General features: G+C 56.0%; 4 protein-coding genes across 8 annotated transcripts; 2 read left to right on the top strand and 2 right to left on the bottom strand.

The window, feature by feature from the left end:
• The first annotated feature begins 718 nt into the window (after positions 1 to 718).
• Positions 719 to 8,417, top strand: RGL2 (ral guanine nucleotide dissociation stimulator like 2). Its single transcript, XM_039241841.1, has 18 exons — positions 719 to 820; positions 1,031 to 1,230; positions 2,519 to 2,602; positions 2,857 to 3,035; positions 3,165 to 3,215; positions 3,305 to 3,602; positions 3,873 to 4,124; positions 4,210 to 4,313; positions 4,410 to 4,494; positions 4,575 to 4,643; positions 4,840 to 4,914; positions 5,515 to 5,547; positions 5,669 to 5,790; positions 5,889 to 5,984; positions 6,081 to 6,192; positions 6,301 to 6,591; positions 7,494 to 7,608; positions 7,738 to 8,417. Exons 2-18 carry the CDS (start codon positions 1,072 to 1,074, stop codon positions 7,947 to 7,949), a joined length of 2,337 nt encoding a protein of 778 aa, XP_039097772.1. The 5' UTR covers positions 719 to 820; positions 1,031 to 1,071; the 3' UTR covers positions 7,950 to 8,417.
• Positions 8,418 to 9,070: 653 nt separating this feature from the next.
• On the bottom strand, positions 9,071 to 10,803 carry PFDN6 (prefoldin subunit 6). 3 transcript variants are annotated; one of them, XM_039241748.1, is made up of 5 exons: positions 10,724 to 10,803; positions 10,227 to 10,305; positions 9,910 to 9,980; positions 9,675 to 9,799; positions 9,071 to 9,461 (listed from the first exon to the last, which is right to left on the bottom strand). In XM_039241748.1, the coding sequence occupies exons 2-5, from the start codon at positions 10,288 to 10,290 to the stop codon at positions 9,332 to 9,334; spliced, it is 390 nt and encodes a 129-aa protein (XP_039097679.1). In that variant the 5' UTR covers positions 10,291 to 10,305; positions 10,724 to 10,803; the 3' UTR covers positions 9,071 to 9,331. The 3 variants fall into 3 exon arrangements, with proteins under 3 accessions (XP_039097679.1, XP_039097678.1, XP_039097677.1); XM_039241747.1 differs by lacking the exon at positions 10,724 to 10,803 and adding an exon at positions 10,525 to 10,570; XM_039241746.1 differs by lacking the exon at positions 10,724 to 10,803 and adding an exon at positions 10,525 to 10,567 and having other exon boundaries at positions 10,227 to 10,378.
• Positions 10,804 to 10,894: 91 nt separating this feature from the next.
• WDR46 (WD repeat domain 46) lies at positions 10,895 to 21,301 on the top strand. 2 transcript variants are annotated; one of them, XM_039241821.1, is made up of 16 exons: positions 10,895 to 11,030; positions 11,136 to 11,348; positions 11,457 to 11,537; positions 11,678 to 11,790; positions 11,914 to 12,001; positions 12,146 to 12,207; positions 12,464 to 12,568; positions 12,657 to 12,807; positions 12,935 to 13,070; positions 13,264 to 13,363; positions 17,507 to 17,820; positions 17,970 to 18,064; positions 18,238 to 18,333; positions 18,476 to 18,589; positions 18,703 to 18,956; positions 21,261 to 21,301. In XM_039241821.1, exons 1-15 carry the CDS (start codon positions 10,962 to 10,964, stop codon positions 18,802 to 18,804), a joined length of 1,839 nt encoding a protein of 612 aa, XP_039097752.1. In that variant the 5' UTR covers positions 10,895 to 10,961; the 3' UTR covers positions 18,805 to 18,956; positions 21,261 to 21,301. The 2 variants fall into 2 exon arrangements, with proteins under 2 accessions (XP_039097752.1, XP_039097753.1); XM_039241822.1 differs by having other exon boundaries at positions 11,147 to 11,348.
• B3GALT4 (beta-1,3-galactosyltransferase 4) lies at positions 19,221 to 21,249 on the bottom strand. 2 transcript variants are annotated; one of them, XM_039241824.1, is made up of 2 exons: positions 21,027 to 21,249; positions 19,221 to 20,678 (listed from the first exon to the last, which is right to left on the bottom strand). In XM_039241824.1, the coding sequence occupies exon 2, from the start codon at positions 20,658 to 20,660 to the stop codon at positions 19,506 to 19,508; it is 1,155 nt and encodes a 384-aa protein (XP_039097755.1). In that variant the 5' UTR covers positions 20,661 to 20,678; positions 21,027 to 21,249; the 3' UTR covers positions 19,221 to 19,505. The 2 variants fall into 2 exon arrangements, with proteins under 2 accessions (XP_039097755.1, XP_039097754.1); XM_039241823.1 differs by lacking the exon at positions 21,027 to 21,249 and adding an exon at positions 20,856 to 20,976.
• Positions 21,302 to 21,830: the final 529 nt, after the last annotated feature.

Here is a 21,830-nt window from a genome sequence, read left to right on the forward strand (position 1 = left end):
GTCCCCTCTGCAAGCACAGACTCTTACAGTCACTTCTGGTTCCTTCCAATCACCCCGACCTCTCAAACGCTTTGGCGACACCCAATCCTCCTTCGGGACAGTTCGGGGTCGGGAGCCACTCTGGGCGGGGAGGACGCCCTCTAGCAGCGTGCACTGGGGGTGAGCAGAAGCGAGCGCAGAGCCAGCGCCGAGCGCCGGAAACCCAGGAGTGCCGAATCTGGAACCGGAAGTGGCGACTTCCCGTTCCGCCCCCTTACGAGAGGGCGGGAACCCAGCGCTCTTCGGAAAACGCGGAGTGGATTCCGGTCCGCTACGCGCGTGGGTGTGGGTGGGGAGTGTAACCCCGCGGGGTGGAGTAACAGATCCCTTTTCGCCTAAAGTGCTTCCCACGGTTGTTTTAGCCCCGGTGCTGGGGAGGGGAGGGCAAATTCGGCTCCTGTCCTCCCTTGGGAGCTGGAGCCTGGAATCCATTCCAATTAAGTGAGGGGCGAAGAGGGCTCCAGGATCCCTGAGTAGGGGACCCCGAGCACAGCGGAGCTGGGGACCCGAGCTCCTGGGTTCTGGCCGTTGGACGTCCAGTGCTCCCCTTGTCCGCAACCCTGGCTCCTGTCCTCACTTCCTTCCCTTTTTGGCTCCTACTGTCGGAGCGGGCGGACGTGGGGGGGAGCGGAAAGGGCGGGAGGGCCCGGGAGCCTGGCGGGGGGGTAACGGGGGTGCGGAAAAGCCGAGGAGGGGACTCGGTCCAGGGACTCGTTTGGGGAGCGGAGACCGACGGGAACAGCGGCCCGGGATCCGCGCTGCTCCCAACATTCCCGAGCAGGTCAGAGCCAGAGCACCCTGAGACCCTGCCCATTCCCGTACTCGTGACCCCCTCACCCCCCAAATGCACCAGGACCCCCCCTATTCCACTCCTATGTTGCCCCCCCAGGACTCCCATACAGTTATCTAGGCACCCACCCGCGTCCCTCTTCTCCCCCATTCCCCGCGCCCACCTGACTCTCCACCTGCCCTCCCCTCCGTTTCTCCCCAGGCTCCCCCATGGCCCGACCCCGCTGATTCCTTCACTCGGCCATGCTCCCGCGGCCCCTGCGGCTGCTTTGGGACACTAGCCCCCCCGGGGGAGTCGTGCTGAGCAGCTTCCGGAGCCGAGACCCCGAAGAGGGTGGGGGCCCAGGTGGCCAGGGCGTGGGCGGGGGGCAGGAGGAAGAGGAGGAGGAGGAAGAAGACGAGGTGAGACGCGGGTGGTGGGAAGTCGGGGAGGTATGACTTTCGGAGACTCTCCACCTTTCTCTGGTGTCTGTGTGTCCCTTCATCTCTTCCTCTCAGCCTCAGTTATTTCCGCGCCTCTTGCTGGCTGTCTGCCTGTCTCCCCGCTGCGGGGAGTCCCGGAATTTCTGAGGTTCTCTGTGGCAGTGTGACTCAGGACCTGCCCGCAGGAGCCTTCCCTGTCACTGCCTGAGCGTCTGGCTCTCTGTCCTGCGGGTCTCAGGCTCCACCTGCTTATTCCGGAGTGTGCTTGCCTCTTTGGGCATTGTGTCCTGGTCCCTGTCTCCCTCCTTGTTTTTGTTTGGCGGGGAGGGGTTTGTTTCCACAGTAACCGGCTCCTCTGACTCTGGGATTGGGAGGAACCCTTCGATTTTGTGACCCCTCCCCCTCTCCTTCTGGGCCTTGAGTGGAGGCGGGAAGCCCAGGTTTTCGGACTTTGGAGGGAAGATCCCAGATTGAGTGGGGTGGGGAGGTGGGGTCACCTGCTTTCCTCCGGGACTAATGGTGGTGGCCAGAAGCAGGATTTGGGGCCCCAGGAGGGGCCAGAAATTGGATTCGGGGCCCCAAGGCCCTGGACTCCTGGGTCCAGAGACTGGGTGAGGGCAGGGTGACTGGCAGGGCTGGTTTTTCGGGATCGGTTGGGGGAGGGGCTGGGGCCACGTGACTCTGAGTCTGCGCCCCCCCCCCCCATCATCCCAACTTCCCCTTCTCCTTCCTGTACTGGGATTGGAGTCGCCACCTCGAGGGGGGTCTCCAGCACTGAGGGACCTGGGGGAAAGGGGCTAAGGGGGAAGGACTAACTCTCAGGGCTCGGTCAGTTCCTGCGGGGGAGGGGGGGAGGGCGGAGCTTGCGGCCGTGCCTGTGACTGAGGTTCCAGCTTCTCAAGGTCTCTGCCTCTGGCTTTCTGCCTCTCTCGCTTCCCCTTGCACCTTGCTTCTCTGCTGTGTTGGGGTTCAGCTCTGGGGGGAAAGGGCCACAGCGGTCTCCAGGCCCAGGGTTCGTGCATTCCACCCACCTCCCCACTGCCACCCCCGCGACTTCACCGGGCCCTGAGGCGGCTTGGGGGGGGCTGTCTGGGCCCCAGTGGGGGAGACCTGGGGTCACCAGCCCCCCCCACCCCTCGCACTCGCTGGTACTGTCCCCCGCCACCACAGGTGAGGGGTACAGAGGGAGGAGTAGGGCCTAGGGTGAGGCTGGGGCCTGTGGGGGCTGGTGCAGGGCTGTCTGACTTCCCCTTCCTTGCTCCTCCAGGCCCCTGTGTCTGTCTGGGATGAGGAGGAGGATGGTGCCACCTTTACTGTCACAAGCCGCCAGTATCGGCCTCTTGATCCCCTGGTGAGATCCTGACTTTGGCTTCTCACCTCTGACCCATCACCTCCCCGTTCCCCTTGCTCTAGCAAACTTTTTGGCCAGAGCGGTAAGGTGGAGGTCTGGAGACCTGGACTCTGCCTGCGACTTAGATCAAGTCTTTTGCCTTCTCTGAATCTAAAATGACGAGCCTGGACCGTCTCCTAGGTCTGGGATTTTCCCCAGAGATCTAGGGGCAAAGGTGAAATGAGGGTCAATAATTGTCCTTCTGTCTCCAACAGGCCCCAACGCCTCCCCCGCGTTCTTCTCGAAGGCTCCGAGCTGGCACTCTGGAGGCCCTGGTCAGACACTTGCTGGATGCTCGGACATCAGGGGCTGACGTGACCTTCACATCAGCTCTCCTGGCCACCCACCGGGCCTTCACCTCCACACCTGCCTTGCTAGGGCTTGTGGCTGACAGGTCAGGGTCAGAAGGGACCAAGGATTATGGAGATCTCTGGCTTCCTAAAGCCAGAAAATCCCACCAAACGAGTCAGAGTCACTGGGGGTTTGGAAAAAATGGGCAGATAGAATCTCTTCTCCTTCCCAGGCTGGAAGCTCTTGAATCTCATCCTACTGATGAACTAGAGAGGACAATAGGGTGAGTGACCCCTGACTGTTGACCTCACCATTCCCTGTGGCTGAGCTGCGGCTCGATACCTGACCCCTGGCTGATTCCCCTTCTCCCAGGGTAGCCATCTCTGTACTGTCAACCTGGCTGGCCTCTCACCCTGAGGATTTTGGCTCTGAGGTCAAGGGTCAGCTTGACCGTCTTGAGAGCTTCTTGCTTCGGACAGGGTATGCAGCAGGGGGGGATGTTGGGGGGGGCAGCGCTGACCTCATCCGCAACCTCCGGTCCCGGGTGGACCCCCAGGCCCCCGACCTTCCTAAGCCCCTGGCCCTCCCCGGCGACCCCCCTGCCGACCCCACGGATGTCCTGGTGTTCCTCGCTGACCACTTGGCCGAACAGCTGACCCTGCTAGATGCGGTGAGACCCTGACCTCTGACCCTATTCCCCCTGCCCCCTTACTAACCTCTCCCTGACTCCAGATCCTTTCCTTGCTTCTAGCCCTTCCTGATCCAGCTCCCAGCCTCCTCTGTCCACTCAGTTTTGACCTTTCCCCCTTTCCCCTTGATTATTACCCTTCAAACCCTGTGCCCCTTTGGTTCCTTGGCCACCTGAGATCCTCACACCCCTGATATTGGAAGGCTGACCTCACTTGACTATGAACCTTAACCTCCGACCTCTGCCCTGCAGGAGCTGTTTCTCAATCTGGTCCCCTCTCAGTGCCTGGGGAGCCTGTGGGGTCATAGAGACCGGCCAGGACATTCCCACCTCTGCCCATCCGTCAGAGCTACTGTCACACAGTTCAACAAGGTGGCAGGGGCGGTGGTCAGCTCTGTCCTGGGGGCCACCTCAACTGGGGAGGGGCCTGGAGAGGTGACCATTCGGCCACTGCGTCCTCCCCAGAGGGCTCGGCTCCTGGAGAAGTGGATCCGTGTGGCAGAGGTAAGAGAGAGAGGCTTGGCCCCGTTGGGGACCCTGATGTGGAGAGAGGTCCCAAAACTCTGGCCTGCCTCTGTGACCCCCACAGGAGTGTCGTCTGCTCCGAAACTTCTCTTCAGTTTATGCTGTTGTGTCGGCCCTGCAGTCCAGCCCCATCCACAGGCTTCGAGCAGCCTGGGGGGAAGCAGCCAGGTGGGGAGGATGGGGTATCGCCTGGAGCTGAGGGCTGGGAAGAGGCGTTAGGGCGAGTCTGGCCCATCCTCAAGGTTGCCGCCTTCCACCCCTCAGGGACAGCCTCAGAGTCTTCTCCAGCCTCTGCCAGATTTTCTCCGAGGAGGATAATTATTCCCAGAGCCGGGAGCTCCTATTGCAGGTGAGGCCCTGTTCCCTGGCGTTCCCAGCCACCCCTGCTCCCCATCCCACACCCATATCTCCTCGTTCTGTCCCCACCAGGAGGTGAAGCTGCAGCCCTCTCTGGAGCCAAATTCCAAGAAGGCCCCGAGGTCTGGCTCCCGGGGTGGGGTGAGTGACTAGTTGGGGGGCGGTTGTGAAGGAGTAAGGAGTATGGGGGGGCAGCAGTCTGAGGGATGGAGAGCAGAGGCATAGCAGGGTGGGGGAATGAAATTTGTCCTCCAAGCCAATGGGATGGGAAAGTGCAGAGCAATTGGAAAGCACTCAGATCAGGGACAGCGTGTCTGATCCTGACCTCTGACCTCAGGGTGTGGTCCCATATCTTGGCACCTTCTTGAAGGACCTCGTGATGCTGGATGCAGCCTCCAAGGATGAGCTGGAGGTCGGTGGTGTGTGTGTTACTGAGTGCATTGTGAGGGGGGAACAAATGGGCCTCCGGGCCAGACAGACCTTCAAGAAAGGTGCCATGGGGTGTTAGCGCTGAACTCCAGGGCACGAGCCAGATTGCCGGAATTCTGGTTCTGTTACTTGGGCAAGTTGCTTGACTTCTTTGTGCCTAGTGATCTGGAAATGGGAAAGCAGTGACAGTGTCTATGTCAGACTGTTATTATGAAGATTAAATGAATTAACATTTGTCAAGTGCTTAGAACATGCCTGAAATATAAGTGTATGTAGCGTTTGTTAAATAAACACTGGGACTTTGGGACACTGGGAGTTTGGGCCAATTCCTCATTCTCTCTGAGCCCTAATTTTCCTGTCTGTGAAATGGACACCTTTTCTCCCTGTGATCATTCAGTTTCAAGGGTAAGGTAGAGAGCTTAGGGCACGATAGGAGGGAGGGGGAGCCAGGGAAAGGACAGAGGAGTCAGAGGCCTAGCGAATGAAGTGTGTGTGAGTTGGCTGTGGATGTGCGTGTGTTTGAAGAGGGGACATTCTCTCTGTGGCAGGGTCGGGCTTCACCCCATCCCCATTATTCTTGCAGAATGGATACATCAATTTTGACAAGCGGAGGAAGGTGAGGGGAGTGCGTGGGCCAGATGCTAGACACCCCTAGTCATGTCCCAGGAAGGGGCGGGGAGTGGGGAAGTTGGGGGTCCCTGAGTTTTGGCTCCTGCAGACCGTGGACTCCTTCCTAGGAGTTTGCTGTCCTTTCTGAACTGCGGCGGCTCCAGAACGAATGTCGCGGCTATGACCTCCGACCTGACCCCGATATCCAGCGGTGGCTACAGGGGCTCCGGCCACTGACAGAGGCCCAGAGGTGACTGGCTGGGTGAGGTTGGGATTCCTGGGCTGTGGCTGAGTGTGGGAGTCGGCGTATCATGTCCTGACTTCTGCCCACGTCCCCCCTCTTCACAGCCATCGAGTGTCGTGTGAGGTGGAGCCACCTGGTACCAGTGACCCTCCTGCCCCGCGGGTGCTTCGGCCAACGCTGGTCATCTCACAGTGGACAGAGTGAGGGAGTCCGCGGTTAGGGGGTAGCGTCTTGGGGAGGCTACTTGGAGGAGGAGCCCTTCTTGCTCTGACGCTCCCAGTCTCTTGCCACTCCAGGGTTCTGGGCTCTGTTGGAGGTCCCACCCCTCTTGTCTCCTGGGACCGACCCAGCGTGGGGGGAGATGAGGTACCTGAAGCCCCTGCTCCTCTGCTGACCCGGCTGGCCCAGGTGAGCTCCGCTCCTGACCTCTGACCTCAACATTGACCTCACTCTTGTGAATGTTTCTTGCCTGATGTCTCTGCCTTCACGCCAGCGCCCCGTGTTGTTTGTCCGCAGCACATGAAGTGGCCATCTGTTTCATCTCTGGACTCCGCCCTGGAAAGCACGCCGTCCTTGCACAGTCCGGCCGACCCCAGCCACCTCTCCCCTCCAGCGTCCTCTCCCAGGCCTTCTCGAGGTCACCGCCGTTCCGCCTCCTGTGGCTCCCCGCTCAGTGGGGGTGCAGAGGGGGCCTCCAGGGGGACTGGATGTGGGGGAGGGGGGCCTGGGCCAGGAGCCTCTGATTGCCGAATTATCCGAGTGCAGATGGAGCTGGGGGAAGATGGCAGCGTCTACAAGAGCATCTTGGTGAGGAAGCTGTGGGCCGGCGGGGAGGGGGAGAGGACGATGCCTTGTGGGGCTGCAGATGTTGTCTTAGGTTTGAATAGACAAATGGAGGATGACTCTCGTTTTATTTATTTATTAAAAAAAATTCTTTTAATGTTTTATTTCTGAGAGAGAGAGAGAGAGAGCGTGAGCAGGGAAGGGTCAGAGAGAGAGGGAGATACAGAATCTGAAACAGGCTCCAGGCTCTGAGCTGTCAGTCAGCACAGAGCCCGATGCAGGGCTCGAACCCACAAACCGTGAGATCATGACCTGAGCTGAAGTCGGACGCTTAACCGACTGAGCCACCCAGGCGCCCCAGATGACTCTCATTTTAATTCTGACCTTTGGTTATGGCAGCTGTTTTATTACCTTTTTTAAGTTTACTCATGTTGAGAGGGGCAGAGAGAGCGCACAGGTGAGTGGGGAGGAGGGAGAGGGAGAGAGAGCATCCCAAGCAGGCTCCGTGCTATCAGTGCAGAGCCCACATCGGGGCTGGATCTCCCGAACCACGAGATCATGACCTGAGCTGAAACCAGGGGTCAGACATGTGACTGAGTCACCCAGGCGCCCCCCCCTGGGTTTGGCAGCTGTTTTATTCATTTTAAAGGCTACTTTGCATTAGCTGCTGCACCTTGAATTTTGGTGGCCATAGTAGATTTTTAGAACCAACAGCAGTTTCCTCACAGGGCAGCAGCCCTATTTCACTGGACACCGTGGAGTACAGGCTTGCGGAGTACAGAGAGCCACTGTAGAGCGTTTCCCTGTTCATTCTAAAGTGTTTGAAACTGGTAACTGTTTTGGGTTGGGATCAGTGGTTAGAGTTGAAAGGACAGAAAGCAGAGGTGATGGCCAATTTATTGCTCTTTTGGTCTCTGTCCTGACAGGTAACAAGCCAAGACAAGGCTCCAAGTGTCATCAGTCGAGTCCTTAAGAAAAACAATCGTGATTCTGCGGTGGCTTCGGAGTATGAGCTAGTGCAGCTGCTGCCAGGGGAGCGAGGTGAGAGGCCACGAGGGAAGGCCGACTCAGGAGCAGAGTGATGCCCAGCAGTGGGAACGAGTCCACAGCCGGGTGCTCATGGGGGGAATGATGGTGTTTGTTCTTGACACTCCCTCTCTGATCATACAGAGCTGACCATTCCACCCTCGGCTAATGTCTTCTACGCTATGGACGGAGCCTCACACGATTTCCTCCTACGGCAGCGGCGAAGGCCCTCTCTTGCTACGCTGGGTCTCACCAGCAGCCCCTCTGCCTCAGGAACTCCCCCAAGTGAGGGAGGAGGGGGTTCTTTTCCCAGGATCAAGGCCACAGGGAGGAAGATTGCCCGGGCACTGTTCTGAGGAGGAAGTCCTGCCGGCTCAACAGAACTCGTGTTGGCCATAGCAGCTGTGGGTAGCCAGCTGAACGGCGGCAGTCCTGTTGCTCTGGGAAGGAATCCAGAGGGTGGCCAACTACCCCGGGTCAGTGAAGTGCCACTATTTACCAGGCGGCTGAGAGATTCCGCTTTGTGGGAACTGGTAATCTTGGTAACCAAGTTGGATACCTGTGTATAGCTCCCTGCTTTCCATGAATGCAGCACACAGCTAGTGGTGGAAGAAGGGATCAGTTTCTGAGTCCTGGCCACATCCTAGCATGCCAGGGGCCAAGGGGAGGCCTGCAAGGAGGGGGAGAAGAAAAGCCTGGAGGCCCTGAGCCCTGGGGAGAGTGGATGGCAAGAAGTAGGTTCTCGTAGTTCTTTTTCCTACCCTGGGGTTGCCTGTCACTGTGACAACACTAAGATAATAAACCAAAACACTACCTAAATCCTACTCCCCTGTCCTTGCAGTGTGTATGGTCTAGCTGTGGGGAGTGGGGGTGGAGAGATGGCTGAGGGTAGATGCCAGCTAACAAGGAGCCCAGTGTTTCAGTGCCCGTTTCTATCCCATCGCTGAAAGTGAGGTGTTGGTGAAAACGTTTTCCTCTCAGCTTTATTCCCGCCCAGGAACCCCTCCACCCTAGTCCTTCTTATCTGCTCCTAAGTTTTTCTCCTCCATTCTCAAAGACCCATGTCAAGTACTACCCACCCAATTAAAGTGACCAGTATGAAGAACCACCCCGGTTGAAAATTTGTAAGAAACCATTTTAGGACAAAGAAATCAAGAACAACTTTGTGGGTGCTGTCTAAACTTGGAGGGTTTACAACATCACAGATCATTCCACACTGGGATTTCAGATCTGTCTAAGCTACATGCTAACACATTCCAGAGACTGAGAGGTAGACCAGGGCTATTTGGAGGATGACAAGAAATCATGGCAAGGAGGGTCACCACATTTCATCCTGGGGTCTCCAGTTAGATTATTGTGAGTTCTGCAATTAAAACTGACCTTCCCAACAACTGTTGCAAATGCTCCTCTCATATTCCTAAAGGGGCTTGCCAAGCAAGATAAGGCAGAATTCAGCGTTGCCCATACAGGCAAGAAGTAGATTTGGGACATTTCAGATTTTACTCTCAAGAAAGAAAGGATTACTCTGCCGCAGAGAGATTCCAGTTATAATATGAGCCTGAGGGAGTAATGTAGGTGGTGTATATATAAAGTGAATGGGGCCCAGGGGATGGATGCGACACAATCATGACAGAAGTGGCCAGTCAAAAAACAGCCAGGCGTTTTCACATTTTATTAGCTACAGTATAGACCCTAGAGCTGCCTCATTCCCTCCCCTCCCCCTCCCCCCACTACGGGGTCAGGCCTTCCCAGAAGCCCCTGCCTTGGCTGCCTGGGCCCGCTGGAACTCCTGCTGCAGCTGAGCCAGGGTCTCCCTCTGTTGCTCTGACTGTCGTTCCAGGTCGCGCAGCTGGGATTCGTATCGCTTACTGAGAGACAAGCAAATGAGAAATTAATGGGACTTACTATGGAGGGTGGTGAAGGCAAGAAGAGATTGATGGGGAGGAACGTGGAGATCTGGGGGAGGGTTTGGAGGAACTGGACAACTGGGGGGGTACGCTGGAGCTACTCTACAATGTTTCTGTAACACCCCTCTGCCAGCGCTGTCGGGTGCACTGCAGGCTGGTGGAAGAAAGACTCACATTTCAGCTGTGATATAGTCCAGCCTCTTCCCCACCGTGGCGCGAGCCTCTCCCAGCTCCTGTTTGACCAGCACAGGACCCAGAAGTTTAAAGACCACGTTGGACCCATCTAGCAGGGCCAGTTCCTGGTGGAGGGATGGGACATACATGATCACAATCACTGCCAGTACAGGTCCCTCCTCCCCGCCCCCCGCGCCCCCCCCGCCCCCCCCCCCCACGGAAATCCCTCTCTCACCTCCTTCACAATATTATTTTCTGTTAGCTGCGCCTCAAGCTTCTGCCTCCCTGACATGGATTTACTCAAGTCTGGGGGTTGGGCGGAAAGGTTTGATTAGAAACATCACATGTGCCCCCTGACCCCAATGCTAGAGAAAAAAAAACGGAGCTAAGGAAGTAGGCAAGGATGGGGTGGCAGGTCAGTGGGTGCGGAAGAGCGTTGAGATGGGGGAAGGAGCTGTACGCGGGGACTCGGCCAGAAAACATTATCTTGGTTTGGCTCCGGGCAGGGAATGAAAGGATTGGGGCGAGGCCGCACCGACCCTGCTCCCTTACCCTTCTGTAGCTGCTGATATTTCTCCACTTCTCCCTGTAGCTTCTTCTGGATTAGCTCAGCCATGGCGGGGACGAAGGCCTGCGGGAAGTGGGAAGAGGGGCGCTGGGTCTCACTCTGGGAGGTACTCTTAAGCTCCCCTTTTTGGCCTGGCCTGCGGAAATGACAGCACTCTTGAGAGGCACCCTTCCGGGGCACGGCAGCCTCTCCCCGTCCCGCAGAGCCACTCTACCCCGGCCCCAGGGGGAGGTGGCTGAGGCGACACCCCAAACCCCTCAACCGTAACCCAGCTCTACTCACGTTCTCCCTTCACTATTACTAAACCTGGAAGTAAACAAAGAATGCTGGGAAAGGAGGGCGCCGGAAGTTGTCCTCCTATGCATGTCGGGAACTGTAGTTTTGGCCGGTTTAATGAATGGTGTTCCGCCAAAATGACTGGACTCAGAAAGTTTTAGGCAAGATGGGGAAACGAAGCCGGAAAGAGAAACTCTACTGTTACCTGGGCCCCAGCCTCAGACTACCCTTCATTAATTACTCGAGCATAAACTGCTGCTCCAGATGGCGCCCGCCCCGCCCCTCGAGAGAGAATGCGCCCTCATTTAAGATGGCGCCTAGAAGGCTTCAGACCTGGTACGGCGCTGATTGGCTGACGGCTGGCGGACTTCCGGGAGTTTCCAAGCCGAGTGTCGGACAGCTGAGAGGAGTTTTGCACGTGGATCATCGTTCGGGTGGGCTAGATGGAGACAGCCCCCAAACCGGGCAGGGATGTCCCGCCCAAGAAGAACAGCTCTCAGGCCAAGAAGAAGGTAGAGACCTCCTTGGGGTGGAAGGGAAGTTTTTAGCTGCGCGGTCGCAGGGGGGCGGGGCGCGGCGCGGGCTGCGGGGTGTTAGAGCTACTGATCTGCCTGTAGAAACCCCGAAGGTACTGGGAGGAAGAAACCACTCTGACCGCTGCGGGAGCTTCTCCGGGGCCCCCTGGTAACAAGAAGAGGAATCGTGAGCTCCGCCACCAGAGGCCAAAGAACGCTAGCTTCCCAAAAAGGTCTCGGGTCTCCAGAAAGCCTCAGCTCCCGAAGAAACCTCGAGAGCGGAGGAATCCGGAGCCTCAGCGGAGCTTGTCTGGGGTGAGCCTGGGACCTGATAAGGTGGTGGAGCAAGTCGCTTTCTGCTTTCCAGGTGCGAGGATTGGGGTCAACCTTAGTCTGTCTGCTAATTGTTACCTCTTTCCCCAGGCCCAGGATCCATTTCCAGGCCCTGCCCCTGTCCCTGTGGAGGTGGCTCAGAAGTTCTGTCGCATTGACAAATCCAAAAAGGTGAGAACCATTCTGAGAGTGGAGAAGGGTTGCAGCCCGGGAGTAGATGAGCGGGGAAGGAGGAAGGCTGCCTGGCTCTCGTGAAACCCTACATAATGTCTGATTCTTTTCCCACCTCTGCCCCACCAACAATATTATAGCTGCCCCATTCGAAGTCCAAAACCCGAAGCCGACTTGAGGTGGCAGAAGCTGAGGAGCAGGAAGCAAGCACTAAAGCCGCTCGCTCTGAGCTGCTGCTTGTTGAGGAACCTGGGTAAGTGGACTCTCATGTGGGCCTCCTCAGGCCCTACCTACTTTTTGAGGCTGGCCCTTCTTATTTTCATGCTGGTACACTCACTTCATATTAGGAAGTTTTACTGCTGATACTCAATCCTAGGTTTCTGGAAGGGGAGGATGGGGAGGACACGGCAAAGATACGCCAGGCGGACATTGTGGAGGCTGTGGACATTGCAAGTGCAGCCAAGGTGAGTCTGAGGTTGGAAAAGGGGCCACTGGCTGGATTGGTGGTGCAGAGCAAGATGGAAGTGGGGACTGGAAGAGGGAAGTACTGAAAGGAGCCAGTTCTTTCTTGACCTTTTTTTTTTTTTTAATTCTATTCCTTTTCCCAGCACTTTGATTTGAACTTGCGGCAGTTTGGACCCTACAGATTGAATTACTCCCGAACTGGAAGGTAGGGCTGGATGTCAGTGACTCTTGAACTAGGATTTGGTTGTATCTCCGTAACCACTTTGGCCACACTCACCTTAGCCATGCCAGTGTATGTTTAGGTCAATCATGTGGGGAGGGTCCTGTGATTTCCTTGCATGTGAGGTTGAGCATGTAAAGCATCTTATCTGGAGAGGAGGGGCTGCTGTGGGGTAGACCTCAGATGGTCTGAGTCACCGTGCTTCCCTGCACTGATACTGCTGTTCCCCCACCTCCAACAGACACCTGGCTTTTGGAGGGCGTCGGGGTCATGTGGCCGCCCTTGACTGGGTAACAAAGAGGCTCATGTGCGAGATCAATGTCATGGAGGCAGTGCGGGACATCCGGTCAGTGGCGGGCAAGGCATCCTATTCCTGACTGAATGACGGTCCCTCGACCCCCTTTCCCACTGAACCACTCCTCCCTTCCTCCCAGGTTTCTGCATTCAGAGGCACTGCTTGCCGTCGCTCAGAGTCGTTGGCTTCACATCTATGACAACCAGGGCATCGAGCTCCACTGTATCCGCCGCTGTGACCGAGTCACGCGGCTTGAGTTCCTGCCTTTCCACTTCCTCCTGGCCACGGCTGTGAGTGGCTACGGAGCATGGGGACTGGGTGGCAGCCGTTGAAAAGACTGCTTCCTCTCCGGGATCCTAGTAGAAGGACAGAGAACAATCAGGACTTATTCTCTCTTTCTCTCTCTCTCTCTCTCAGTCAGAGACAGGGTTTCTGACCTACCTGGACGTGTCAGTGGGAAAGATCGTGGCAGCTCTGAATGCTCGGGCTGGCCGGCTGGATGTCATGACTAAGAACCCTTACAATGCTGTCATCCATCTCGGACACAGCAACGGTTGGTCTCTAGCTGAGTTTTGACTTTCTGACCATCCTGACCTGCTTTGCTTCTATATTTGTACTTTGCACATCCCTTCAGATAGCCCCTGTTCCTCCCTCTTGTTACCTCTTGGCCTTGAGACCCCGTCTTTCCCAGGTATTATCCCCTTAGCACCTACTGATAACCTCCGCTCCTCTCCTCTTGCATCTAGGGACTGTGTCCTTATGGAGTCCAGCCATGAAGGAGCCGCTGGCAAAGATTCTCTGCCATCGTGGTGGGGTCCGGGCTGTGGCAGTAGATTCTGCAGGCACGTAAGTCACTTGTTTGGTCACGAGGTGCTGGGGAGGTCACAGCTGGGTAGAAAAGTATAGAAAGCAGTATGCCTTTAGGAGCACAGACTTGCGCCAAGCTGCCTAGGTTTAATCCTGGTGTTAACCACTGACGGGCCACATAAGCATGGGCACACCCCATAACCTCTGTGTGCCATACTCTTTTGTCGCCCCAAGAGTGGGGATGAGTATCTAGCTCAAGGGGCAGAAAGCTTTTTCTGTAAAGAGCCCGGTAGTAAAGACTTCAGGTTTTGTTAGCTGAGAGGTAAATTCGAGTGTATCACATAGGTACTTAGTGAAAACAAAGTGTCACAAATTTTGAAGCAACAAAATTTAAAATATAATAATTGTGCGTAGTATTTTTGTAATGCAGGTCTGCCGATGGGAAGAACCGGATTCCTCTTTTTGAGGATAACATTGTGCTCAATTAAGGTTAAGAGTTACAGGATTCTAAGTCATCAAACTCATTTGCGAATGCTTGTTAGCATTGATCTGGGGAGAGATGTTACCTGTTTTGTCTTTGAAAACCTTTCACACAGATCGTGTGATAGGTGGCGCTTGAAACGCTGTCCAGTTATGACAGTGTCATTGTGAGTTGTGGTGCGCCCACAGTGGTGCTGAGAGGTGAGATGCCAAACGTGTCGGTATGGACCACTTTCCTGTGCCGTCGTGGTGCAAATCAGCCACAGAAGAGGCCAGTGAAAGCGTATGGTTGTGCTCCAGTAAAACCTCCTCTGCGGACACTGAGATTTGCATCTCCTCTAATTTTCACCTGTTGCAAAAGAGTTTTTTATTTTTTCCGACAGCCTAAAAACATGAAAACCATTTGGAGCCCCAGAGCTGTACAGAAGCAGGTGGTGGGCTGGAATTGTTTGGTGCATGGGCCGTAGTTTGCCAAGCCCTGGACTTAGCTCACAGGCCGTCACAGACGGCCTGAGCCAACACGAGTTAAAGCCTACAGGGTTTAGTGTGTTGCCCAGGAAGTACGAAGCACTGGGCTTCACCACTGCCATCATTGAAGATGATCGTTCTCTTGAGGTCTGGCTGGTGATGTGAGGCGTAGGAGTGGGGGTCCTGCTTGGAATTGCTGCTCCTCCTGAGAGTTTGAAGCTGCCAGCTGTGCTGTTTGATACGTACGTGTGTGCAGACCTGGCATGCTGTTTTCCGCACGAGTTCCCTCTAATGGGATCAGTTCCTCTTAATTCCGTTCATTGTCAGACAGTCACTGGGCACCTGCCACGGGCTGGGGCTCTGTGCTGAGGTGCTGGGGGGTACAAGGGTGAATGGGCCATTGAGCCTGTCCTGGGGCAGTATTCTACTTTATATTCAGAAACAGGACTGTGGTTGAAAGAAATGATTAACCAAGAGATGCTCTTAGTTCCTACTGAGTTGTCTTATGTCACCCCAGATTGAATGTGTCCACTGCGGGATAGGTCATCCTACTCCCAGAGTTCCTCCTGGCTTGCTCCCTTTCTGCCACATTTTCTGGTCATCAGAATGTGACTGGACGTTTCCGGCTAGCTACACAGCTCTCGGATCTTCAGCCATCAGTAAGGGCAGGAACCAAATTGCTGTTGGCTGGGTGGTTTCTGGGTGCCCAGGCTCTACCACATGCTTTGGCGGCATCCCTTCATTACTGCCCATGCATCCCCATGAGGTCCTGGCTGCTTTCCGCTTGAGGGCCTCTCCAAGGTCCATTTCTGTCTATCCTTGCTGCCTCCTGTGAACAAGTGTGATGCTCACAGTTACTTTCCAGCCTCTGGTTGTACCTCCTGCTGGTATGTCCTGGGTGCTGCTTTCTTCCTTTTACACTGCTGTTCTGGAATCTCGTACATAACTTTATTTTCAAATGGTTTCAAAGAAAGTCTGTAAAAAAGGGGTGGGGGGAGAGTGCACCTGGGTGGCTTAGTTGGTTAAGTGTCTGACTTTGGCTTAGGTCATGATCTCATGATTCGAGCCCCCCATCAGGCTCTGTGCTGACAGCTCAGACCTCAGAGCCTGCTTTGGATTCTGTGTCTCTCTCCCCCCGCCCCCCTTCCACTTGCACACTCACATGCCCTCTCCCTCTCAAAAAAAAAAAAAAAAAATGTCTGTGTTGTGGTTTGCCTTCCCTGGACTGCTTTGGTCAGCTGGTACTGTGCCCAAGGCCTAATCACTTAGTTTCCTGAGATTTGGTCAACACCTTGAGAACAGCTCTGGTCCTTGATTTTGGCCCAACTCTGCTAATCTTTAGTCCTTATCAAGAGCACCTCTGGGGCGCCTGGGTGGCTTAGTCGGTTAAGCGTCCGACTTTCGCTTAGGTCATGATCTCGCGGTTCGTGGGTTCGAGCCCCGTGTCGGGCTCTGTGCTGACTGCCAGCTCAGAGCCTGGAGCCTGTTTCAGTCTGTGACTCCCTCTCTCTCTGACCCTCCCCTGCTCACGCTGTCTCTCTCTCTCCTAGAAATAAATAAAAACATTTAAAAAAAAAAAAAAGAGCACCTCAGATAAGCCACAGGGGCTTGAGATGAGGCTTACTGGCTTCCTCAAGAGGCATTCTGGAGGCTGGCATTAGGATTGGGTTCTCAGAGCTAGACTGTGTTCTGCAGAGTTAGTAGCATGGTAGTGTGGGCTGGATGCCCTCTGGTCAGTGGGCTGGCATTTGTGCAGGGGATCCCAAAGGTGGGTATGTGTGGGGAGAGAAGCCCTTGAGTTGTGGGTTGACTGAAGAGTGTGACCTGTGTCCCAGGAGCCCTCAAGAATTCCTGGTTTGCATTGATGATCTTTCCATCTGGTGGAGCTGGGGCCCTGATTGTCTTGTCTTGTGAGAAGTGTCCACTCAGCCTTAATTCAGCCCCATCACAGAGCTAGTCCCTCTCATAGGAGCCTTTTGGTACCTGCCCTCTTGGGCTCACAGCCAAGGCTAAAAAGAGAGTCCATGGCCTCTTAGCAAACTTAGAACCTGGCCTGGCTGGTCTCCCTTTAGCCTCCCTCTCTGAGGAACATAGCAAACATAGAAACTCCAACCTTGGAAAACAAACTATCGTGCACGATTCCTTGAGAGGATTGCCCTCCCCTTTTCCAGGGAAAGAGGAGGAGGGGTAGAGTGAGTCTCCTAGCTTATTACTTTATTACTTCCTAAAGTTGCCTCAGGTCCTCACAATCTTCCGTTGTGGTCTGTCATTACCGGCGAGCAGGGTTAGGGACTCTGGGTCCTCAGTCTGAGTGTAAAGAGCCCCTGCTATTTGTCCCCTTGTGATCCTCCTGACATTTCCCACCAATCCTCAAAACAAACCTCTGCTTCCATCTCCCCATCTCCACACTCTAATACGAATTCATTTGTACTTGATATATGTGTTTCTTGAGAAAAACCTAGAACAGCTCCCAGAAGTCCTCCCTGATCACTGCTGTCTGTCCTCTTTGCTGAGCCACTGTGCTCCCAGTGTGTGCAGTGGACCATCTCATTTAGGTACAGATGGGTGTACGTGCTGTCCCTTTGATTAAGAGCAGACACTATGGGGCGCCTGGGTGGCACAGTTGGTTAAATGTCTGACTTCAACTCAGGTCATGATGGTTAGTGATTTCGAGTCCCATGTTGGGGTCTGTGCTGACAGCTCAGAGCCAGGAGTCTGCTCTAGATTTTATGTCTCCCTCTCTGCCCCTCCCCGCTCACATTGTCTTTGTCTTTCAGAAATGAATAAACAGTTAAAAAAGTATTAAAAAGGGGCACCTGGGTAGCTCAGTCAGTTAAGGGTTTGACTTTGGCTCAGGTCATGATCTGTCAGTCCGTCAGTTCGACCCCCACATTGGGCTCCTTGTTGACAACTCAGAACCTGGCGCCTGCTTCAGATTCCGTGTCTCCCTCTCTCTACGTCCCCTATTTATACTCTCTCCAGCTCTCAAAAATGAATAAATGTTAAGAAAAGTATTTTTAAAAAAGAGCAGACACTAAAGAGACAGACTGGACTTGAATTCTAGCTCTACCATTCACTCTGATTTGATTATCTTTTCTCTCAGTTTCGGTTTCCTCATCTGAAAAAGGGAAATAAAAATGGTTTCTCCCTACCAAGACTTTATGTCTGCATTTGACCACACTCCTACTCAGTAAGCCCATATTACAAATTAATTGACCTCCCTCTCTCTACCAGGTACATGGCCACCTCTGGCCTGGACCACCAGCTGAAGATCTTTGATTTACGAGGGACGTTCCAGCCTCTGAGTGCTCGGACCCTGCCCCAGGGAGCAGGACACCTGGCCTTTTCCCAGCGGGGACTGCTGGCTGCGGGCATGGGTGACGTGGTCAACATATGGGCGGGGCAGGGCAAGGCCAGCCCCCCCTCCCTGGAGCAGCCTTACCTCACCCACCGGCTCTCGGGCCACGTGCATGGCCTTCATTTCTGCCCCTTTGAAGATGTGCTGGGGGTGGGGCACACTGGGGGCATCACCAGCATGCTGGTACCTGGTGAGTGGGCCAGGGGATGGGATCCATGTGAATGAACTCTGGATGGATGTTTGGGTTGGCTTGTGATAGCCAGGAGCAAAAGGGCATCGTTGGGCTGGAGCTGCTGGACTTGGTTCTGTTTATAGCTCCATGCTTCTCCCTCTTTCTAGGGGCTGCTGAGCCCAACTTTGACGGCCTGGAGAGTAACCCTTACAGGAGTCAGAAGCAGCGTCAGGAGTGGGAGGTGAAGGCGCTGCTGGAGAAGGTGAGCATGTGCCTGCATGTGGTCTGGGCTGGGGACAGGGAAAGCTCCCCATGCCCCAGGAGTCTGGGGGAAGAGTGGGAATCAGCAGCCCCCTGGCTTCCGTCCCTCTCTGGATCACCCTCCTGTCGCTCCTGTGGCTCCTTACCATTTCTGTCCCTCTGTGACACCTTCAGGTACCTGCAGAGCTCATTTGTCTGGATCCACGAGCCCTGGCAGAAGTTGATGTCATCTCTTTAGAGCAAGAAAAGAAGGAACGGATAGAGCGGCTGGTATGAATCAGGCCCAAGTGCCCAGGCCCTACCCCTCCACAACCTCCGTGCCATGTCCCCGGAAGTACGACACAGCACATGGTGCTGCCACAGTTCCTGGCCTCTGAGGCTCTTAATATTCTACCCTTGTCTTCTCTCTTAGGGCTACGACCCGGAGGCCAAGGCTCCTTTCCAGCCAAAGCCGAAGCAGAAGGGCCGCAGCTCTACAGCAAGCCTGGTGAAGAGGAAGAGGAAGGTCATGGATGAGGAGCACCGGGTAAATGATCACTGGGGGGGTGGACCAGGCATCCTGTGGGCTGCACCCTCCTGCTAGTGCCTCTGCCCTTGCCAGCCTGCCACTTCTCACCTTGCCACCCTCTCACCAACCAGGATAAAGTCCGACAGAGCCTTGAGCAGCAGCCACAGAAGCAAGAGAAGAAGGCCAAGCCCTCGAGGGACCGGCCATCTGCCCTGGACAGATTTCTGCGCTGAGCCCTGCCCAAGGGTGGCCTGAGAATAGCACTCTCCCCCACGATTGCCTGTGGGGAAATGACCCTATTTCTTAGAATAACGAGGGGACAGTATGCCCCTTCTCCAGGGACAGCTGGCTCCTGGGCTGGGTTGGTATTAAAGAAGGTGGGTTTGTTTTGGATAATGTGTCTAGCTCATTCTTGGGACCTGTTCCACCCGTTGCCCAGCATGGGCCTACTCTAGGATCTGAGGGGTCATAGTGTCCTGCTCCCACCCCCACCTCATATCTTGTCACTGTGGCCTTGGCCTTATTCTTTTGGGGTCTTCCTCCTCTCTATCCCATGTCCCTTGAGAGGTCCTTCCCATGCAGCAGCCTCCAGGCTCCCCGGGTGTGTGTTCTTGGACTGCTGGTGAGGACCACGCTGTACTCGAAGAGGTAGAGAGACAAGTTTATTGAGGAGCTTGTGCCCCTCTCCTCTGGCTGGAGAGAACAACCCCAGCAGTGTTGTGCTCGTCGTGGGGAGTGTCTTTGGGGCTGGCAGGCCAGGCCCCTAGATGTCTCTTGTATCCCTCCGTCTTCAGTGATAGACTGAGCATCTGATTGCAGAAACTGGTCATCTGCAGCCAGGCTAGGGCCCCTGCCATGGGCCTGGGCGAGAAGGCTGTGAGGAGTGCCGGCTAGACCTGGAGTTCCTCACTCCTCTGCTGTGGCCCCGTCACTGTCAGCTGTGAAGCCAGGCTATTACCCGACACCTTAGGATGCCCAAGACTCCCTGGAGCCAGGAGCAGAAGGGTGCAGTCTTTTCCCCATCAGAGCCTCTCACTAGCTTCCAGGCTTCCTGCATCTTCCAGGGGTCCAACTTGTGGGATGTCAGCAGGAATTTCCCATAGCAGCACCGGTCCAGGGGATAGTGGGTGGCCCCAGCCAGCTTGACACAGTGGGTTGGGGTGAGGCCTCCTCGTCGGGCACTTACCCCCACAAAGACATCCTCCAGTGGTAGACGGGGTGCCTGGCTGGCCACTTTTAGGATGAGCTGCACAGCAGAAGCCGACAGCACATACCCTGTGCCAGAGGCATAGGGTGGAAAGGGGCCCCAGGTGGGAGGCCACTGCTCCTCTGATACCTGGTGTTTGCTCCCTGGTGTCCGAGTGGGGTGTACCCGCCAGTGCACACGGCCCAAGTACAAAAGAGGCATTGGCTGGCTCCTGAAGATGGACCTTTCCCACTCTTCATCTCCAAACTCATTCTCTCTCGGAGGCTCCATGCTCTTCTCCCATTGTTCCCAACGGCCTCCTCGCCGAACCAGCTCAGATACCAGTTCGGGGACGTTGACAAACACATCATCGTCTGTCTTGAGGATGTATCGGGCCATGGAACAATGTCTGTCCGCCCAATTCAGCCCGATGAGAGTCTTCAGAGTAAGGTTCCGGTAGGAGTCCCGGAAAGCCGCCTGCAAGATATCTCCCCGGGTTGCTGCCTCTCGTGCTAAGTCGATCTCGATCTCGTGGGATTCCCTGATGGGATGCCGCAAGCTTGGCTCTCCCAGCAGAAAGAGTGTCTGCACCCTGAGCCCTCGGGCCTCGCGCAGCCCGCCCCACGAAGCCCGAATGGCATTTCTTTGGTTCAAGTTCTCTGGGGCCGTGCTCACCAGTATGAGCAGGAAGGGTGGGGCGCCGGGACCCCCGCATGCCTCCACATTGGGGATCAGGAGGCGGGGCAGGGCCAGAGGCGGCCCTGGGGAGGCGGGCGCCGGGAGCAGGGAAGCCAGTGAGAGGCTCAGCAGCTCCTCCCCGATGCCTGAGGGCCCGAAAAGGGTCCAAATAATCACCAGCAGCAGGGCAGCAAGGAGAAGGCGCCGGAAGAGGCTGAGAGGCATGGTGTAATCAGAAGGGACCTGGAGGGAAAGATGGAGGTGGTTAAGAGGGCAGAGGGACCAGACCTGCTCCCTAACCGGCCACGCCTGGGATGGAGCAGGCGACGGAGCCCGCGACCAGTACCAGCGCGGGGAGGGGGATAGGGGGAGCCGTGCCGCTGAGGCCCGGGAAGCGGGGCGGCGGCGGGCGGTTGTTACCTTGTCGTCGGGGCCCCGCCGCCCCAAAGCTCGGCTCCATGGCAGGGTTTCGCCACAGCGCCAGTCGCCCCTCCTCCACCCGCGGTGGCGGCTGGGTCCCGCCCTCCTCCCCCGGAGGGTGTGGTGCCGCTTGCACACCGCCTCCCTGCGTAGCGGCAGCCGACGACGTACCGGCGGCGGGGCCTCTGCGCGACCGCGAATGGGATTTGGGTCAAGTGTGCCTCAGCCCGAGAGGCAAGCGCAGGGCACCCTACCAGCCGCGGCCTCCCTCCCGAAGCACGCACGCGTCCCCCGCTCTGCTGCAGAGCTCAGCTCTTCCGGGTCAGCGATGTAGCGGTGTGCCTCCGTAGGGGAAGCCCACAACTTCCCGTCTCCGCGGGCCACATTTTTTACATATTTTTTTAGAGGGGCGCCTGGGTGGCTTAGTCGGTTAAGCGTCCGACTTTCGCTTAGGTCATGATCTCGCGGTTCGTGGGTTCGAGCCCCGCGTCGGGCTCTGTGCTGACAGCCAGCTCAGAGCCTGGAGCCTGTTTCAGTCTGTGACTCCCTCTCTCTGGCCCTCCCCTGCTCACGCTCTCTCCTAGAAATAAAACATTAAAAAAAAAAAAAAGCAGCTAGGTTTGGGGCACGTGGGTGGCTCAGTCCGTTAAGCGTCAGACTTTGGCTCAGGTCATGGATCTCACGGCTCGTGGGTTCGAGCTTCCCGTCTGGCTCTGTGCGGACAGCTAGTTCAGAACTTGCAGCCTGTTTCAGATTCTGTATCTCCCTCTCTCTGACCCTCTCCCGTGCTCACGCTTTCTCAGAAATAAAAAAGTTTAAAAAAAAAAGGTGCCACGCTGCCCCACCCCCCAACCTGAGTGTCTTGAAATTGCCTTAGGCTCCCCCTCCTGGCTGAGCGTTACCTCTACGGCAAACGACAGAGGTGAGCACCAGTGCTATTTCTGGTAGCGCAGGGAGGGGCAACGCCATTGCTTT

Source organism: Hyaena hyaena, unplaced genomic scaffold (genome assembly GCF_003009895.1).
Source record: "Hyaena hyaena isolate Hyena2069 unplaced genomic scaffold, ASM300989v1 scaffold_202, whole genome shotgun sequence".
Lineage (NCBI taxonomy): Eukaryota > Metazoa > Chordata > Mammalia > Carnivora > Hyaenidae > Hyaena > Hyaena hyaena.

Coding starts and splice junctions, on each gene's coding strand:
- WDR46 (XM_039241821.1), top strand. CDS start 10,962: ATGGAGACAGCCCCCAAACCGGGCAGGGATGTCCCGCCCAAGAAGAAC. Junction 17,821..17,969: donor CACCAGCATGCTGGTACCTG/GTGAGTGGGCCA, acceptor CCCTCTTTCTAG/GGGCTGCTGAGCCCAACTTT. Junction 18,590..18,702: donor TCATGGATGAGGAGCACCGG/GTAAATGATCAC, acceptor CTCACCAACCAG/GATAAAGTCCGACAGAGCCT.
- PFDN6 (XM_039241748.1), bottom strand. CDS start 10,290: ATGGCTGAGCTAATCCAGAAGAAGCTACAGGGAGAAGTGGAGAAATAT. Junction 9,981..10,226: donor ATATCAGCAGCTACAGAAGG/GTAAGGGAGCAG, acceptor CCCAACCCCCAG/ACTTGAGTAAATCCATGTCA. Junction 9,462..9,674: donor GACTATATCACAGCTGAAAT/GTGAGTCTTTCT, acceptor CTTGTCTCTCAG/TAAGCGATACGAATCCCAGC.
- RGL2 (XM_039241841.1), top strand. CDS start 1,072: ATGCTCCCGCGGCCCCTGCGGCTGCTTTGGGACACTAGCCCCCCCGGG. Junction 3,216..3,304: donor GAACTAGAGAGGACAATAGG/GTGAGTGACCCC, acceptor CCCTTCTCCCAG/GGTAGCCATCTCTGTACTGT. Junction 4,314..4,409: donor GCCTGGGGGGAAGCAGCCAG/GTGGGGAGGATG, acceptor TCCACCCCTCAG/GGACAGCCTCAGAGTCTTCT.
- B3GALT4 (XM_039241824.1), bottom strand. CDS start 20,660: ATGCCTCTCAGCCTCTTCCGGCGCCTTCTCCTTGCTGCCCTGCTGCTG.